The 19,505-nt window shown below is 37.5% G+C and overlaps 1 protein-coding gene across 5 annotated transcripts in view; it reads left to right on the top strand.

The window, feature by feature from the left end:
• SRPK2 (SRSF protein kinase 2) overlaps positions 1 to 19,505 on the top strand; it is a 154,548-nt gene that overhangs the window by 86,310 nt on the left and 48,733 nt on the right. For all 5 annotated transcript variants that reach the window (XM_072859365.1, XM_072859371.1, XM_072859399.1 and 2 more), the window contains one exon: positions 14,361 to 14,512. In XM_072859365.1, the coding sequence (XP_072715466.1) occupies positions 14,361 to 14,512 (152 nt within the window). The remainder of the gene's footprint in view (positions 1 to 14,360; positions 14,513 to 19,505) is intronic.

Here is a 19,505-nt window from a genome sequence, read left to right as displayed (position 1 = left end):
GTCAGAAATTCTTGAGACAAAAAAAAAAAAAAAAGCTTGAGAAAAAAAAGAAAAAAAGCTTTTCAAAACATGTTAACTTTGAAAAAGTGTTCTGAGAGAGTAACAGAGGTGAGGAAGATGAGACCTGCATTTTTCTCTTCTATGTGTAAGAGTCTCTGCAGCATTTACTACCCCTTTAAATAGACTCAAAAGGTATTTTCCATTCTGTCATTTTACAGTAAGCTGTCTAATAAAGTTGTTTTGGTATCGAAAACATTTTTGGGGCGTTAACCAGGGGGTTGTTTGCCCTTTAGAAGTTTGACTGTGTCTCCTGATCTCATGCCTTGTGTTGAAAACTGGGCACTGGCACAGGTTGGTTGCCCAGAGAGGTGGTGGAGTCTTCATCCTTAGAGATACTGAAAATAAGCCGTCTGGACACGGTCCTGGGCAACTGGCTCTAGGTAGCCCTGCTGGAGCAGGGGGCTTGGACCAGATGACCTCCAGAGGTCCCTTCCAACCTCAACCCTTCTGTGATTCAGTGAAGGCTAACTGTGTGGGCATACACAGCTTGTATTCAGAAACAAACAAACAAAAAACAAACAAACAAAACCCCCAAAACCCAACCAAAAGCCACCAGAATTGTGGGGCAGTATTTTTACTGCATTTTTTAACAGGAAATTTGTTTGAAGGGGGTGGGGGAGGGGAAGAGAAGACGGACATACCATCCTATTAAAAGAAGGGGAATACTGAAGGTTAGGTTGGCTTTCCTTTGTTTCAAAATCTGTTACAAAAAAGCCTTTATAGTCTTCTGTCATGGCTTTTTGAGAATAAGGCAAAGAGGTTGTCTCACTCTTAAAGGAATAAATTAAATTGTAGTTTTTTCACAGTACAATTCAAGAACACATTATTTTATTTACTTATGAAGTACGGAGCTCGTCTGTCTTTTTGATTGAAAACAAGAGGGAGAAAAGAATATACTGAATTCCACATATGTATGTATTTCCTGTACCATGATTTTGAGGCTAGTAATATAAATATACTTTGAATGTCTGATAGAAACAGTCAGAATTCTTTCAGCCACTTCAGCCAGTCTGCAGGCCTCCAATGAAATCATAGATGTTGTATATATGTTCTGTGTTGCATATTATATAAATATTACTTAAGCTCTTTTCCTGCTTACATGGAACCTATATTGGCAGTAGAAATCAGGGCCAGTTTCCACGGCAACGTGGCGGCACTGGGAGAAAGGCTGATGCTGTGCTGTGGTTGGTATTTTTATGCAAGGAAAGAGATGCAGACCTACATTTTTAGATAGGAAATTTATTTCAAGGAACAAAAACATTTAACTTTTTTATAAATCTGTTGAAAAAGTAGATCTGTATAACAATGGAAATTGAAACCTATTGTTTGCTGTTTGCAATAGAAAAATAATTTTTATTTTTATCTAACATTACAGAACAGCACTGTTAAATATATATGCAATTATTACTGCTATATTTGCATAGAAATAGCAAGGACTCTTCTGTACTGAGGACAAAGGAAGTTTTGTACTGGGGCAGAACAGGGAGAAAATAGACTGAGTTTTGGCTTAGTCTCCTAGCCTTTTCAGTCTAGTTTTCACCTTCTGGACTCTTAAAATTGTTTTCACAAAGATCTAAGGACTTCCAGAAAAATCTTGTTCTTTTTTTATGGTAATTCTATCCCTCTGGTTTTCTTTATTTTCTCTGGGTTTTCAAAAGATAATCCTTGCTTGTTTGTTCTTTCAATCCTCTGTTATCTTTCAGTGGTACTTAGTATACCTTTTTCTTTGTGTGATCATAGGGATGGGGAGAGCTCTGACACTGACTCCTGTATTTTTATTCTCCTCCTCTTCCCCTGCCCCCACCCCCCGCCCCCCATCACTGAGAATGGTGAGGAAGCCAGGCCCCTTATGCCACTTAATTGCTGAAGACTGTCCAGTAGTTCTGCACAATTGCTCCTCCCTATGCATTTTTGCTTGTCATTTGTGTATTGGCTGTCATCATTATTTGTTCAAGAAATGGTTGTAGCTGATACACAAATACATAAGGGGAATTCAGATGAAATTGGAAGAATTATGGACATTATTTTACAAACTGTCTTCCTTGTACTTGTGAAGATTGCTGATAGGGATAGACTGGGGCATCAGGTGATGTGTGGTGAGGTGAAGAAAGTGAAGGTTGTGTTTAAGATAAACAAAAAAGGGCTGCTGCTTATACTTCCCTAGAAGTTAAATTTCTGGAGAATTAAATCTACATTGAGATCTTCAGGTCATTACTTGCCTTTGTTATTAATGAAAAAGTTAGGAGTGAGGAAGGCATGATTTAAAGGTATCGGGGAGCTTTCTCGAAATGCTACATTTTATTTTGGGTACCAGGAGTCATTAAGGGAAGGGATTTCCAAAGCCTGCAGTTTCTCTTTTATCTGTGATGGGACTAGGGTGAAGCTTTGTTAATCTCTTTGCATTTCTCTATGCCTCCTACACTGCAAAGTACTTGCTCCACCTCGGTGAAGTGGGATGTTCTGAGAAGTCAGAACCTTCTGAGAAGATGAACCTAGCTGGAAGCAGTATTCTTCAGAAGTGTGAAGAGCTCCATTCATCTCAATGAATCATCATGTTTCTTTCCCAACCCCAGCACTATACAGTTAGTCTGTATCTGGTGTTGCCTAGCAGGAATTCATCAAATGTCTAAAGGGAACTGATCTATCCTGACTGGGACTCTTGTAGAAATCCAAACAGATGATACATTTACAGAGGAATATTAGCCTCTTCCCTCTGTCTGGCACCCACACTATCGATCAGGATTAAGCTTGAAGGCATTTTACAGCTGTCCAAGGCTTGGCTGCCTTGTCATGGTGATGATTTAAAGACGTCTCACTTTATAGTGGAATATCTCCAACCCATCCTGCAATCAGCATGTGTTTCAGCTATCATCTTTTCAGAGGTTTAGCAAATCAAAGCTCTCAGTGATAGGCCGTGTGCACAGTGGCACTAACTGCATATACACATCTTCATTCAGGAGTAGAAAAACAACTTTGCCTCTGCAGTAACTATAGGTACATAAGGTGAGATGAGCCTGGTACGCTTTCAATACCTCTCAGCTTCGTCTCTTGGAACGCAATGGTTCAGCTCTGAGTTTCCTTCAGCTCTTTTCCGTCCATTATTGCTGATAGTCTACACAGCTTCTTGAAGACTTCTTTGAGGCTTGTCAGATAACTGAGCCAATGTCAGAGTAGACTTTAGCTGGCTTTGGCACTGGCTCAGCTTACAGAAAGTCAAGGCGATACATTGCAAACATATGTAGTGTGTCTTAGTTTTCGCACCAGTCAGATCAGAAGCTTTGCAACCACCATAACACCTTAATGTTTCCATTTTCAGCAGCAGTAAACTTACAGTGTTCCTTGGACCTCAGTTTCTGCTTGTAGTATGTCATGGGTTTGAAGTCATGATGTCACCATCCTTTATTGTTATTAGGACTCCACACTGGAGTGTTTCTGACCTTTACTGTGCCATGCCAATTATCCTGGACATTTGACTTTTGAAAACTGAAATTGGAAAGTTCTTCAGTTTGCAAACAGCTCTGTGTAGGGGTCAGGTGCAGACACCATTGTCCTTCCCTGAGAAACCCTGAGATGGGGTTACTCATGGAAAAGAGGTGAACTGGAGGTGATAGCCTCCCAGTAGTAATAGTTGCTGTCCACTTCCTGTCGTAAACTGGGTTCAGAATTTACCTTTACAAGATCAGCTTCCTTTCCTGAGGTGTACAGTTTACTGACCTGGTAGGGGAAGCTTCAGTCACAGAGTTCTGGTATCAAGGCATAGGATATGGAAAGATCTCACTCTAGGAGACAGGTGCATCTTCGCAGTTGCATCTTCTCTACAAGGGAGAATGTTCATCTGGGATGCCACGACAGCTGGGATTCCTTGAGTGCTTTTCCACCATGGATGAGACTCTCTCTTGCTCTTAGAAATAGGAATATTCCAATAAGTGAGTCATCCGGCATCCATGCTGTGACTTAAAGCACACCAAGGCTAGGATGAATCAGATGGTCTGATAACCCTTATTCTCAGACTTGCCGACAAAAAAGAGATTCTGAAAACCTCATCAGGAATTGTCACAGTATTTGGTATCCAAAACTGCCTCATCCAAGCCAGCTGAACCAGCTGGACGGGGCTCTAAAATACTGAAGTGACTTCCCTAACTCTCCTGAAACGGCTGCTGCTTGTTGAAGATCCAGTCAAATGAAGGACCTTCACTTACAAGCTTCAAAAAAAATGGAGAGCTCCAAAATGGGCTCTACAACCCACAAGGCAAATGGTTGATGGGAATAAGGGACTGAAAGGCATTTGCCTGGGAATGTTGAATAGGCAACATGGCACATGGAGGAATCTTATGGACTGAGGAATAGACCTCTGCACTGAGGGAACATGTGACAGGAGAGGACACTGAATGCAGTGGCTTTTGGAAATGTATGTTGTGAAATTTGCATAAAATAAAAGATGCCATGTTCTATAAGGTGGTTGGGCAAGAGATCAGCTGTGAGTTTTGCATTAAAAAGTATGCAAAGTAAAGTGAAAAAATATTCAGAGATCTAGGTACTTTAAAAAAGATACTTTTTTCCCCTCAGGAACTTAAGTTACTCTTTTCTTCTAGATCAATTTATCAAACAGTTATCCAAATAAAAAGTGTTTCCATGTGTCTGAACAGTAATAATTGCTACTGCCTCTATGAAGACAAGAAGACAAAAAGATCAAGGAGTTCAAAGATCAAAGGTCATGAATTGCATGGTGTATTACCTGAGAAGATGATGAAGGCGGCCTCATTGAGTCAGTCTTACTACAGTGTGAAAGTCCTCTTACTGGAGGTGAAAAGCCAGTCTCTTCTGGACTGTAATTCAGAGCTAAAGAGCGACCATGTTCTTGATTCCTTTTCTTTTCACCTCTATGAAACTGCTGCTCCAAAAACTGTCTCCCAGATGCAGGAAAGCTCAGCAAAGCCAGCATGCAGATTTTAGCAGACCAGCAAAAATATGCCATGTTTGTGCCTGCTGGCAGCTCATTTCTTGGTCCTGGCTTAGCCATGGTGAGTGTCCAGGTTTCAAAATTACGTTCTTGCTTATGATAATACTAGATATAGAAGAATAGATGCTAAAATTTTGTCACCTCCAGGTATAGGTGCAGTCCTCGAAGTATTTGAGGCCATATTTTAAAATATGGCATATTTAAAACCAGCTGCTCACTATGTGTATTTGGGTGAGAATGAGTTTTCGTGAAAAGCACATGTCTGTAATTTTGCCATTTTCTCGCTTTTGACTGCTGCTGGCTTTGCAATCTCTTTGCTTCTTTTATGTATTTCTGTTACGAAAATGGATGCTTAAATTAACATGAATGAGGAGTATACAGAGAGAAACTCAAAGCACGCATTTCATATATTGTACTTATGGCCACATATACCCAAAATGGAAGAATTTTAGTAACTTTTGAACATTGGCAAAATGTTTTTGAATGATAGGCATATTTGCAACTTTTGTCTAATATTTAAGGTAAAAAGTTTCAAGTTGCTCTTGTTTAGCTTGTTTGTCTTATTTACTGATACTGCAGTGCAAACATAGACACTTTCATAAAATGCTAGTAGGAACTGTGAAGAGATTTCTTAAAATTCTTGTAGTTATACGGAGGAGATGTTACTAGCGTTTGGAAGTTTGGGAGGGGGATTGTGTGTTTTTAGAAGGATTGAGATCAATTCTTCATTTTCAAATAAAGTTTGTTAGTGAAAAGGAGTTACGATTGTTAATGTAAAGAGTTCATGTAAAATGCTTATTCCACCTTCTCAAAAGCGCGGTTAACAAGGTGAAGTTTGGTATCAGTAGAGTTCCAAATATGGCATTCAGAATTTATCGCTGCAGTCATGCTTTGTATTTGCTGCAGACAGAAAGGTTCCCCTAGTTGCTGACTTAGTCATGCAGCCTTGTTCCTTCAGGCTTCTTTTTTTTTTTCTCCTGCCAGTTATGTCCCTCAGTGTTTATCCCATCCAAAATGCTTGTCTGCTTACCTTTTTCTCATTGCCTGTAAAATTGAGTTCCCAGACATAATCCAGAGCATGATGCATTTGCACTAACAGGATGAACAGGTCTACCAAACATTATCTAAGTGTGGAGATGAAAAATGCTTTTTTGCATTGAGATGGTCACATTAAGTCAGGATTACGTTTTACCAGGGTGCTTTTGGGGAGAAAGAAGCAAGAGGTACTCTGCTGCTGACTGCGTTTGATATTAAGTGAAGGCTTACAATTTCACTGTTCCTATGAAGTCTTTTCTACTAGGCTGTTAAATAGGTAAAAAGGGGTGCAAAACACTGCATTTGTTGATTTGCTCTTGCTCATTTTGCTTAAGATTTTCACAGTTGTCTTTGTATGGTTTCTAACACATATAAATGGAGTATATCCTTCCTTGTAGTGTATGTATGTTTATATTAACTCTAAGGAAGTTGTTGGCTTGTACTGATAAACAAAGACTAAATCCCATGTTTCATAATTTAGTTATGAATTCATATTTGAGTTCATCTTTGACTTCAAAGGGTCGTTGACTTAAGGGGTTTTGATGCCAAATTAAGTTAAATCTACTAACTTTTCCAGGTACGGATAGGGTTGTTGGAAGGCAGAGGGTGCTTCTTCCCTCTCCCCTTCAAAACTTGCAAATTTGTTGCTAGTGGCAACTGTAAGATACTGAAGCAACAGCAGCATGTTTTCTGATTATATCTTATTAATAGAAAGACTAGAAACACTATAATTTAAAATGCCAAAGAGAAAGTCAGAAATTAAATACTACAACGTAACACGCCAAAGAGAAAGTAAAAAATTAATTTCCATTTATACACTTGTGAGTAATTCTGTTAAAAGTAATCCATCACATAGCTCAACCATAGTAAGAGGAAAAAGAAGTCAAAGCAAATAGTGGCCACTTTGTTACCGCGTATCAGTGTTTCCTGTCAAGTCTTCTAATCTGTCAGAAGTGAAGCTGCATACACAGGGAGATGGAGGAAGGAGTTGTGCAGCGTGACAAAGGACTCTTATTGCAAGAGGATTTGGAGAAGGTGAAGCTTCATGTGTGGTTTATGAGACTGGCTTGTTTTTTAACTAGTTTTTTATTATTGCTCTGGAGAGATATTCCTTATCTGACTTACTTCAGGTGGAGGTTTCATTTTGGCATGTTAGGATGCATACATAAGAAACTCTGTATTCTCCATTGATCAGTACATATTCCACAGAGTTATGACAGCTGTGTTTCTCCTCTTTGGCTTTTAGGAATTTGTGCAGCCTTTACAACACTTTACTGGTGACTAGAAATACGGGTAAAATGCAAGCTGCTGAATGTACATCTAGGTATTTTCTTTTTGTGTCACCAGCTGGGTCTGTTTTTTCTTTTTTAACTGTTGACTTTTTTTCCTCTGCAAACCTGTAATGGATGACTGGTCTGGAAAGTAGAACTCTGCAAGAAAAACAGTACTTGAGGAAGAAAACATAATACCTTGGCAAGTTTAGTTAAGATTGAGGCTTTCTGGATAGATTTGGCTTCTGGTTTGCTGTCTTAAGAACATTTTAACAGAATTGCATGTGTTTGAGAACAAAATTTCATTTCGGACTGACTTTGAGAGCTTGAAACCAATTACTTTTGGGAACTTGGTGTAACTCCATGTCAGAGAAAGCCCAAAAGAGCTACCTCCTATAATGCCTAGAAACCTGTCAGACCTTACTGCTTCATGTTACATGTGATGTGATATAATGGTACGCTGCTACTGGTTCCCCTCAGCTCTGCCCTTGGCGATGTGCTCCTCCTGCTTGCCTTGGCTCTGATGTGGCTGCAGAGTGAGGGAGCCCAGTTCATGGATTTGCTGTCTATCGCAGCTGTGTAATCGCTAGATCCAGCACTGAGGCAAGGGAGAAGCTCTATGGTGAGGAGCGGAAAACAAGAAGGATCTCTCTTTGCACCAACACTCTGCTGCTAGGCTGGGGTGGTGGCATGATAAGACTGCAGTACTAGCTGCTTGAAATGGTATTTATTTATAGTACCCATTCTTTTGAACAGAACAAGGCAGAGTTCCTTGGCATTCTGCTTTGACTTAGGGTATGCATTGAAGCCCAAGGTTGCCTTCAAAAGGCTAGTAAGCAAGATGGAAGTGAAAAATTCCTTCTCTGTCTTGCTGTTCATTTGAGGTTACAGAAGCTACTGTGTCTCAGCCTGCTCTGTTCCAGGAGGGGTTTCCATTGGTGCTTCGATTGATGTTTGATGGTATGATGGTATCTTTCAAAGGAATGTTAACAGTGCCAGGAGGAATGATAATTTTGTTTGATTATGACCAGATGTAGAAATTGTTTCATGCTTATGACATGCCAGCAGTCTCTCTTTTTATGCATAGATTTTCTAGAATTGGAAATTGTAGTATAGTTTTGCACTGGTATAAGAACACAAATAGTGCCTTTCATGTAAAGCAAAACTGTCTCTGGAAGTTCACATTAACAATTTCTTGGACTTAGTTAAAAACACGTCTCCTTATGCTCTGTTTCCTTCTGGATGTATAGACTTTGTTTCTAAAAACTGTAAGATGACCTCTGGCATAATTAAAAATAATTATAATATTAAATTACAAATAATTTATCATAACTATAAAATTTAAAATTACTCAGAATTATAACCAATTTAAAATCTTACTTGAAATATGCAACATCATTTTGTTCCTTGAGCAAGAACTTGTTGTTTTGATCTGTCTTGTGTTTTTGTTGCTTGTTGTATGTGTGTGGATTTATTTAGAAAGCCTTCATTTAAGGCTGCCTCCGGTTCAGAGAGCTCACTGTTAGAAGGTACCTGTCTAATTAAGCTAAATCTGCATTTGGTAAAAAGAACAGGCAAGAATTCAATTAGTAAAGCAGACACCATTTGAACAAACGAGAAGGAGATTCAAATAACTGAGTCCTTAAGCAATTAATAACAGCTGGAAGAAACTTGTGCATAGAGATTTCAGACTTAAAGCTCTACAGCACCTGAGAGCCTTGCCCGGGAGCATGAAAGATTTCACCTTCTGGAGCTGGAGGGAAGCATAGCTGGAGCTCCTTCCAGATGGACCTACACCCACTCGTAGATTTCTTAAAGCTCACATCTCGGCGTTAGGAGGTTTATAGCACATTTCTTCAGATGTTTACCCTCCCCCTGCCTCCTTTTTTTCTTTTCTCTTCAATTTGAAATTTCCCCAAGAGCCTCTGTGGATATGTCAGGAGGTTCGTAACATTGTTAGAATATGGTTTATTCCAAATTTTATTTTATTAAGTATATGAAGGAGTCGTTTAACTTCCTTTTAATTGCATTTTCTGTTGGCAAAAAATTTCTCTGGATGTGTTCATCTGAAAATCTTAAGGAGAGTTTTGTTTTCCCTTCAGGTTGAGGTAGTTCTTAGCTTAGCCCCACCAATTTCTGCCTCCCTCTCAATTTTTTTTTCATTTGACTCAGTCTGTTTTCTTTCTGAGACAATACTTTCCTAAAGGTAGGCGAATCAGGTACAGGTTTTAGCTACATTCAAGGTAAAGTTCTGTTTACCTAGAAGTAATCTATAAGTTATATAATTCAGTAGTTCACCGTGCCTACAGTACAGTGTTCATAGAGAAGGACTCCTCCTGTTGTATGCCTGTTCCCCATGGAGAACAACATGAGGATTTCTTCAAGTAATCTTGTTGTGTAGCAATCTTGTCTGCAATGCATTATTATGCATTACTTGATAATAACAATAAAAACATATTTTTTGTCTGTGAGGGTTTTGGATAAAGAGGCCTGAAGTCTGTTTTGGTTTTTGGTAATGGAAATCATTCATTTGTTGAGGGAAGAGGAAGGAATGTCTGAAGATGAAGTGGCTGCATGAGGTCAGACCCAAGGTGCATCTACGTTCCCTCTGGCTAGGAGCAGTTGCCTGGGGAAGGGTGCAGGGCTGGGCCCCGATGTGCTGAATACTTTCCCAAATCTAGCAATCTCAGGCTGATGGGCTTCATGAGTCAAAGGCAGTTTTGTATTAGCTGTCAGTCAATTTTTCTTCCATGAATTTTTCTGAGCTCTATTTGAACTTAGCTAGCTTCTCTTATCCATGATATCAGAGGAAAAAAGGTGGCTTTAGTTTTTAATATCACATTGCATGAGTAATTTTTTTTTCTTTAGATTTTTTGTCAGCTTGGCTCAATTTGTGTGGGGAGAGGCAGTGAACAGTCATTTCCTATTCACTTTCTCTGTGCCTCTCAAGTTTTCATAGATCTCTGCTGTCTGTTTTCCTGGCTGAAGAGTTCTGGTATGTTCAGATGCTTCCCATATGGAAAGCATTTCGTGTTTTTAATCACCCTCGCTACTCTTGTTTTACCTTTTCCAGAACAGAAGAATAGCAAACAACCCCACAACATCAACAACAAAAAAACTGAACAGTTCTTCCTGAATTTCTCATGGTATAATTTTCCCAGCATTTTCAGGTTTTAATGTTATGGAGATTGCTTTTACTGTTGGCTGTTCCCCAGTTGGAACATGGAGCAACATGTCCATGACAGAGAACAGTAAAATTAAGTTGTCAGTGATTTTACATTTCTTAAAGTGTGCAACTGATTTTCTATAAGACTCCATGCAGCGTTTCAGCATATTTTGCTTCAAGTTCACTGTAGAGGAGAAATGCTTCAGCTTTTTGTTTGTCTTTTACTAAGCATTCCCTCTAAGAGCAGGTTATAAATAGGATTTCATTGTATTTTGATTGGACTCTGCTGTAAATTTATTTTTGTCCATTTAAAAGAGAGTAATTAAAAGATAAAACATCCTGGCTAGTGTTTGTTAATTGTTTGTAATGCTTCTTTCAATACAATTATAAAGTTTGTCATTGTAGCCTGTGGAGATGGTCAGTTCTCTGCATACCTACTGACAGAATACTGTGAGTCTAGAAATGATGTGTCATCATCTTCTATTAATTAAGTGTTTATGCTTGGATAGTGATGAGTAACCTAGTGGTGGTAGACCACAGAGTACCAAGTGATTACTTCAGAAAAAAGAAAAACAGATTTAGTATATGCATCTGTGTGCTTGTGTTACTTAATGCATATCATTACATACAACATTTTAGGAAATAAGAAAGAGTAATAACTTGAAATAATGCAGCTGTTGAATAGCTTGTTTGTTATGTTATGATAGTTTTTGGCAATTAATGTTTCTGAAAAGGAAACGGAGGTTAGCATATATGTTTATTACTCACAGCTTGCTTAATGGCTGGATTTTTAATGCCAAAGATGTTTTAAAGTGCACTTTGAAGAAAAAATAGTTCACATTTTAACAAACTCTATACTGGAAAAATAGGATCTAAGCTGAATAAAGTATATATTCATGCCATACATTGCAAATGAAGATATTGTTGAAACATTCATCATAGCTTATCTTTCCAATTCAATAAAAGGGCTACTAAGAAACAGCAAAACTGGACTCCTCTCATCGACTGATGTCCTACCTAACACTATGAAACTGTGTATTGGCAGAAGAGCAAGCATCGGTGATGCCAGAATGAGTTCGTCAACTTGTAGGCAGAATTTAAGCAGCCAAGTCAAGTGTTGAAGATTTGATCTTTACGTATACCCCAGAAATGTAAAAGTGAACAAAACTGAAGAACAATGCTAAGAATCCCTTGCTAAGAATCCTAAACTGAAGCAAAAAATGGCAAAATAAGCCAATAATGCAGAACTAGCAGTCAGACTGATGTAACGCAGCAGTATTTTTTTCCTTCACCCTTCTTCATGTACTAATATTTGATTGCTTCAAAAGGTGCAAGCAAAGCTAAAAGGACAAATCAAAGATCTTCCTCAGTTTAAATCAGTGTTCTGTTATTCGCAGATAAAATAATAAGTAACTCCAGAAGGAAATAAAGTAATATCTTTCCTTCCTAATGTCCACAAAGGACAATAAGAAAGCACTCCTGAATACCAAATACAACTAGGATTGGAGACAGGAAAAAAATAACCCTTTTCAAAACAAAATCAAATATAGTAGCTTGAGAGAGACTCAGAAGCAGCTTTATTTTCTTAATCTATTTCTCTAGGAATAAATTCAAATATTGGCTTTTTTGAAATCTTGAGTTGTACGCTTCCTTCCTCTCTTGGAGGGAGATTCTTGGTATTCCTTGATATTTATTTCAAAATGAGTGACAAAATGTGTGAATCTCAATTTCAGAAATGCTTCCAATTCTCTTTAAATTATTATCTTTATCATGTGAAGAAATAGAGCAAGTAGTTGTTTTCTTAAAAGACAAAACTGGCACAACTTCAATGGATTTTTGAACTTATGACCCCTGTACCGCATTGCCCTAACCTACTCTAGGTTTTGCTATATTTGTGCCACCTTATGTGACCAAAATAATAACATGGAAACTTGTGGTCAGAACAAAGTAAAATCATGGTACTGTCCAAAATAAGGAGTCCAAGCACTGATGGATGTGCCTGTGTTACCTGGCACACTGCTTTCAGATATATTGATGAAGTGCAGGCTGTTTTACTGTGCTTCATTTTTCTTGCTTATCATTATTATTATTAAGTTTTAAGTGTTCATATTCTGGATACACAGATCTAGAACTGGCCTTATGCCCAGCAGATGAGGTTTCAAGGTTTGTAAAGGAAAAAAAAAAGCATAATTTATGTAAGTAGGAGCATGTGCAAACGTATTTATTGTTTATCCTACAAATGGATCCCTTCTCCCTCTTCTATTCTGTCCTAAGCTTTATGTGGTTAAAAATTACCTAAATTTATTTATATGGGTAGATTTCTCATCATAACTTAAACCATTAATAAATTAGTTCCAAATATTCCTTTTTAAATCTGACCATTTACTGAACGAATAGAAGAATGTTATTATCTGAAAGGGGTAGCAGGCAGATAAATTTGGTATGCATGCAACTTCCAGTGATGTCCTTTAAAGCAAAGACATAATAGCAGCTGCTGTGCAGGCGGTGCATGTTGCCAGTGGAATTTATTTCTGACCAACTGTGTACTCTTCGACTCCAAATGCTCTGTCTTGAACAATTGCAGTGTGTAAAAAGAAAAAGTGGTGGGGGGAATTAAAAGGAGGAGGGCTATAGGAGTGGGATAAACATAAATACAGTTTTTACCCATGATCAAGGAAGTATTTGAATCTAAATTTTAGGAGCAGAAAAATTAGCAAATTACAGATTCCTGTTTTTTTTATTGTATGAATGACAAAATACTGTTAATGTGTTTTTGAGACAGCTTAGATTTGAAGTAGATATAAATGCAAATTATAGCAGCTTTTGATGGCACAAATGCTTTAAGTTACTTTGCAAATGTATTTTGCAAGTCTGTTATTTGGCAAGTATATATTTTTTATTTGTATGAAGTACGAATACAAAAAAATAACAGCATCAACCTGTTTGGAGAAGGCTTTCTTAATTATTTGACAAACAGGTATGCTTCAACCCTGGATTTTATTTTTTATGCATATTGAAAATACTCAGAATTTCAAAATGTGAGTAATTTGTAGGTGTTTAGAAATACCAAGTACAGCCTTTCTCAAAATAGGGTATAAAACACATTTCATTTTTTTGTTTTTTCTAAACTGGAGATGCAAGACAGTCAGAAAACCACCTCTTGGTTGGCAGTGTTGGGTTTTGGTGGTTTGTTTGGTTGTGGGGTGGTTGTGTGTTGGGTTTTTTTTTTGTGTGTGTTGTGTCCCATCCTGTCCCCCAATTAGTGCATATTAAAGCATGCTGTGTCTGTTCTGGGAGTGCATCATAGGCTACCTAGGAACATTAATTTTTCTCTCTTACTTCAGTATTTTGTATACTGATACAGCTTTCCATAGTCTTGGCTGCAGCTACAGATGAGGAGAAGTGTATTAAGTCATCTGGTTTGGGTCAGTGTCTCTAGAAGATTGTTTCTTGCTGTGTATTAATGAGATCTTTATTCCTTCAGCTAGCAGGCAGGAGTTTTTCAATAACTTGATATTCTCTGAAAAATATTTCTTCGCAGTCATGCTCAAGAAGATAGGTCTAATCTCATTTGCTCATCAGGAATTCTAAAAGCTTGTCCGTATCTGATTATATATTTTATATGTCTTTTACCAGCTCTTCCAAGAGTATGTCCAAAGTCACTTGAGACCTGGTTTTGGTCTGGTCAGGTGCATCTCTGTCCACACCTCCCTAGGGTCCCACAGGTGATCTGAAAGATGACAGTGAGAACATAAGTGAGACATGCTTCACTGGTATTTCCTAAGGCATTTTTTCCTCCCTTCTGAAGGACTGGGTTACCCCTGTGAGGAAGCTCTTATACTAAGTGTGCTCTCTCTTTCATTTTCAGGCCAGAGCCTCAACAGAAAGCTCCCTCTGCACCTCCACCTCCACCCCCGCCCCCACCTCCGCCCCTGCCGGAGCCCACCCCGCCAGAGCCAGAGGAAGAGATTTTAGGGTCCGATGATGAAGAGCAAGAGGATCCTGCAGATTACTGTAAAGGTATGTGCTATTCAGCAGTGTTGATGAGGGTAAACATTGTCTTGCAAGTCTTAACTCTGGTTCTTGGGAGGTTTTTAAAGACCTAGTGTTTAATTACAGAATTTATTTATACAAGAATTATGAACAACTACTCATTTCAGGTCCAGATGCACAATTGTCTTCAGCTTTACTTTTTCACTTAGCCATAGCTTATTTATACATTTTTGCAATAAATATACAAATATTGCACCTCTCTTTTCTTCCTGATGTCCTAGTTATAAGAAGAGAGAATAAACTTTTCGTGGTTGATGATAGTTGTAAGAGAAACAAAAACACCCAAACCAAAACAAACATCCCCTCCCACACTCCGAAAGGTTCTAAAATGCTTTGATGCCTTCGACAACATCAACTACATTTACTTTTTAATCTATTACCTTTTTTTCCCCTCCTTCTCTCACCTGCACCAGCCTGAGATGTTACATGCTTCTTTATTGCATGTTGTCTTTCACAGCCCTCAGTATTGTCCGAGGCTCTCTACATCTTCATTTTAGCTCTTGATTTCCTTAATTTTTGTAGCTCTTTATATTAATTTTTAAAATATCATTAAATGCATAAAAACATGTGACTGCAGTACAACAGTGTCAATACTTAAGTTTGTTTTAATGTCACTGCTAAAGTACCAAGTCTGTTCCCATTAGGGTAAAATGTACACTGTACTTAGTGAAAAATCATAAATAACAGGTCTATCAACTTTGGGTTATCTGTTGTAGTAGACTTCAAGGATATGAATTTACTTTAGAAAACATCAAAGGTTTATCCCTTCAGATTAATGTTTGTGAACAGACAAAAAGCACTGTATGCACACTGACTATATCTGGTATTTTATATTCCTCATATCAAGAAACACTTTCTGTGTCAAATATGATGATGTCTTCTTAATCAGAAGTTTCTGTGTAAGCCTGGAGATGTGCTATTTTAAGAATACTTTCTCCCAGCCTGGAACAAGTTGTTTTGTATTTTCAGATTTAACCATTGAAAGTAATTCTTTCATTTTGGTGTAAAAAGTTTTATTAATATGTGATATTTCAAATGTTTAAGTGGCTTATTGATACCAATAGCGAAAACCAAACAGTAAACTCAAACTAAATGTTGAAGTCTGCAGCAGAGAAAAGAAAAACATGCCACTAAAGCATGTTTGTATTTTTTTAAAAATTATTTCTGTTACAACACATTTGTTCCTTAAGATAGCTCTTTTGGTATCTGTAACATCTTCCATCAGTGAGTAAGGATTTGTTGTTTAAACATCTGTTTACTTGTAGACATCTTTATTTCCTTGAGATTAAGTGTTTCAAAGCTCCCACTTAATTCTTCCCTGAAGTAAGGGCTGCATTTAATTTCAAACAATCCATTGTTGTCTGTGTTCCAGTATCTCTTGCAAAATGTCACCATCTGGAGAAGCTAGATCACAAAACAAACAAAAAATAGTCTAAGTTTACAGCCTGCTTATAAGTTACCTGTTTAACTAGAGTCTCTGTGACGATAGCAGGTCAGTAGCGAGATCTGGATGCTTTTAAAATTAACTACATGTTACACTAAGAACACTTGCAACTTTCCTGAAAAATTAAAGGGAACTTCTGTTCTTCGGAAATCTTCTGGTTTTGAAGCTCTGAATTGATAGAATTATATTAAAGATGGTTCAAGCTTTGGTTCATTTGTGTGTCATAATCATTATTTGTTTCTGTGAGAACAGTGCTTTTGTTGCTCCGGTAGATGATTTGCCTATTTTCTGACTGTAATTTCCTGTAAGACTGATCAGTACGTGTCCTTCTTTTAGTCTGCTGGTGTTGAACTGAAGGGAAGGTCACCATAAGAATCTGAATTGCATGGCCAGATTGGGATGATCTGGGGCCATACAGACTTTCTGTTCGTTTATTTTATATTCAATATGCGGAATTAATAAGTTATTTGGTAAAGAATTCCAGGGATGGCTTTTAGATACATTATTTTCTTTTTTTTTTGAGAGGTGTTTGATTAGTTTGAGTATGTTCTTCTGTTTTGGGTAACCTTACCTGTATTTACAGGGTAGAAGATAAATATTTGGAAATTATAATTTATTACTGGAGTGTCTCTATTCTTCCTAATTTTATCTCCAAAATGGCAATCTCCCAGGATTTTTGAGTGAGGCACAGAGCATACTTCATCTGTTCCCAACCCCAGTCTGAAATTTCATAGGAGGGCAATTTTGATGAGGGAGTATATAATTAATTTTTTAAATTAATTCAACATTTTTACCTGTTAACTGTACTTCCCATTGCCAGGGTATTTTTGTTACTAATTTTATTTTTATTTATTATTTTTAAGGATATGTTACTATGTGCTGGGCTCATATCTTCACCACGTTACATGGTGGTTAGTAAATAGTCATAATAGTATTTTTAATCAGGAAATTAGATTAGTTTGAATTAGCACCTGATGTGAAAGAGACAACTAACAGCCCTTGGTGTAAAGCAGACTAACCTCTGTTCCCTGGGGGCTTCCTCCAGGGCCTGTTTAAATCTGTAAGATGACTTCTGTTGGTGTCACTGAGTTTACATTAAATGCTTTTCAAGTCTTTATTTGTTTAAGGAATGGAAATATCAAAAGTCCTACTATGTGATTTTTCAAGGGGTACTTAGACAATGAAGCTATTTTTTCTTCTTTTCTGAAAAGCCTTGAAACACTTGGAGATTTTTTTCAAGGGCCTGTCGTGTCATGGATGTAATTGGAATTCTTTGCTTCTCTGAACATCTTCTTTGCCCCCTGGAGATATCTCCCATTCATCCAGTTCACAAAGGGAATAATTCCCTATACAAACACAGAACTAGCCAGCTACAATTACCAATACATTCAGGAGACATTTAGGAATAATGATCTCATTTTTCTGACCCTCTTTCTTGGGTGCATGTAGCTAGCTAGCTAGCTGTGAGAGAGACTTTTTTTCTGTGTGTGCTGCAGTTAATAGCACAACACGTTTTTTTGTTACATTATCAGCAGTGCCACTTATACATTGTATATTTTCAAATACCAATATCATTTTTCCAAAAGTACATAATTTTTCTCAACCCGCTAATTTTGCATAGATGCTTTCTTTTTACTGCTAGTATTTAGAAATACTTTCTGTATTCACGAAGAACGTAAATAATTACATTAATCATAGGATGATACCAGTTTTTAAAATGCATTTAACTAAGCATGTTGTTACCTGGTTGTCCACAACCTGTAAATGACTGTTGCTGACTTGAATAATCAGGGAGTAACATGTACAGGAATAGTAATAGATTATTTCCAAAATTGCTCCTGTTGTGGCTTAGGACAGTAGACAGTAACTTGTGAAGTATATATACTCAGAGAATATGCTACTGCTGTTGGTATCTGTAGCATATGCTGGTGTATTGCTATAATTAGTTATCACAGTGCTGTAGTGACCAAAATAACATGTCTTTTACATATATAGTATTGTTATTCTTGCAATACGTAGATTTTACTAAAATCACTTACCAACCCCCAGTTTATTAACTTGACTTTGGTGTCTTTGACTGATTTCCTCTGTAGGGTGTTCTCTCTCTTGTCTGTGATGGGAAGAAACTGTCCCAAGTTTTTGATTATTTTTGACCCTTTGAAGCACAAGTATGCCAAAGGCTATCTGCAGAGAGGCAGACTTACAAGGCATTTGTTTACCTTAACATAGAAACATATGTTTACCTGTATTTAAATTCTTCATCGTTAAGTGCTATGCTGTTAACATGTCAAAAAAGCATATATTTTGTTTAGTGCAAAAAAATTACTTCTGGACATTGTTTTATATACTTGAAGGCCCACATACACACTTCTGGCAGTGCAAAAGGCTGTATGAATTGTGAGTGTTTTCATATACATCTGAAGCTATATAACTGTTAAGGAATGATTTAATAGGACTAGATATTTAGGAAAACTGTAAAATGTTCCAGAAATTTTTGTATGGTTGAATTCTAAAATCTGTTTTGCAAACCATAGAGAGGTGTCAAAACCAGGTGTTAAATATTTTTCAGTTTTCCTAATTATGTCTATTTGCAGAAGGAATAATGATTATACAGAGAACAATGTTTCATACTTTTCACTGTTTTCATGCAATGATACATGGAGGACAAAACTCAAATCAGAAGAAATGATACTGTGATAGCGAATTATGTGGAAGTGTTTTATGTAATTCTTTCTGTCAGGTCAGCAGACTCAATTCGTTTCACAAATGCAAACTTTTTCAGTAAAGGAAAGGTAGAATTGCTGTACGTTCTCTCAACCTTCCACTCACATCTATCACTTCATCGTCCTAGGTAGAGTTTTATGGAAAGAATTTACCAAAGAGTAATATTTTTTTTTCTTTTAAACCAGTCAATAGCTATCTTAAAATATGATTATATTTATTCAGATTTTCAAATGTTTTAATCAGCTGTTACTGCAAGGATGGTTAAATAGACGATTAAATTAAAAATTAGTTTTGTTTTTAATGTTTCTGTCAGTATGGATTTGTATATGTGAGTTTATTCAGGAAAATTTCTGTAATAATGAAGCTGCAATAGACTTGGGCTTCATATGTGGCTGATACTGTTTCTTTTCGCAAATGAAGCGGACAGCATAGTAGTCAACACTTACTCTCGGTAAGTCCCCTTCCCTGGAGTGTAAATCCGATTGGGTGTTCCAAAAGTGATCTGTTTTTCCTTTGAAGAGGAAGGACTTCCCACTTGGCAGTGTTAAGCATTCTTACTGGGGCTGACACAATTCAGCAGTGGAAATGTAGGTATCTTTTTAGGTTGCTAGGTGAGTTGTCCTGGTAGCTCTTCATGAACGTTTCCTTCCCCATGATGGAGGGGAGGGTAGGTCTTCCCTCAAGGGGCAGTCCTGGGACTCAGTCCTAGGCTGGGTCCGTATGTCTCGGTCCTCCTGTAATGCCCTGTACTGCTCCTCAACTAGGGCCTTCTTTTTCCTTTACTCTTTTTTA

The sequence above is a fragment of the Ciconia boyciana genome, chromosome 1 (genome assembly GCF_034638445.1).
Source record: "Ciconia boyciana chromosome 1, ASM3463844v1, whole genome shotgun sequence".
Classification (NCBI taxonomy): Eukaryota; Metazoa; Chordata; class Aves; order Ciconiiformes; family Ciconiidae; genus Ciconia; species Ciconia boyciana.
Note: the sequence above shows the minus strand (reverse complement) of the source record. Positions and strands in the feature narration are given on the sequence as shown.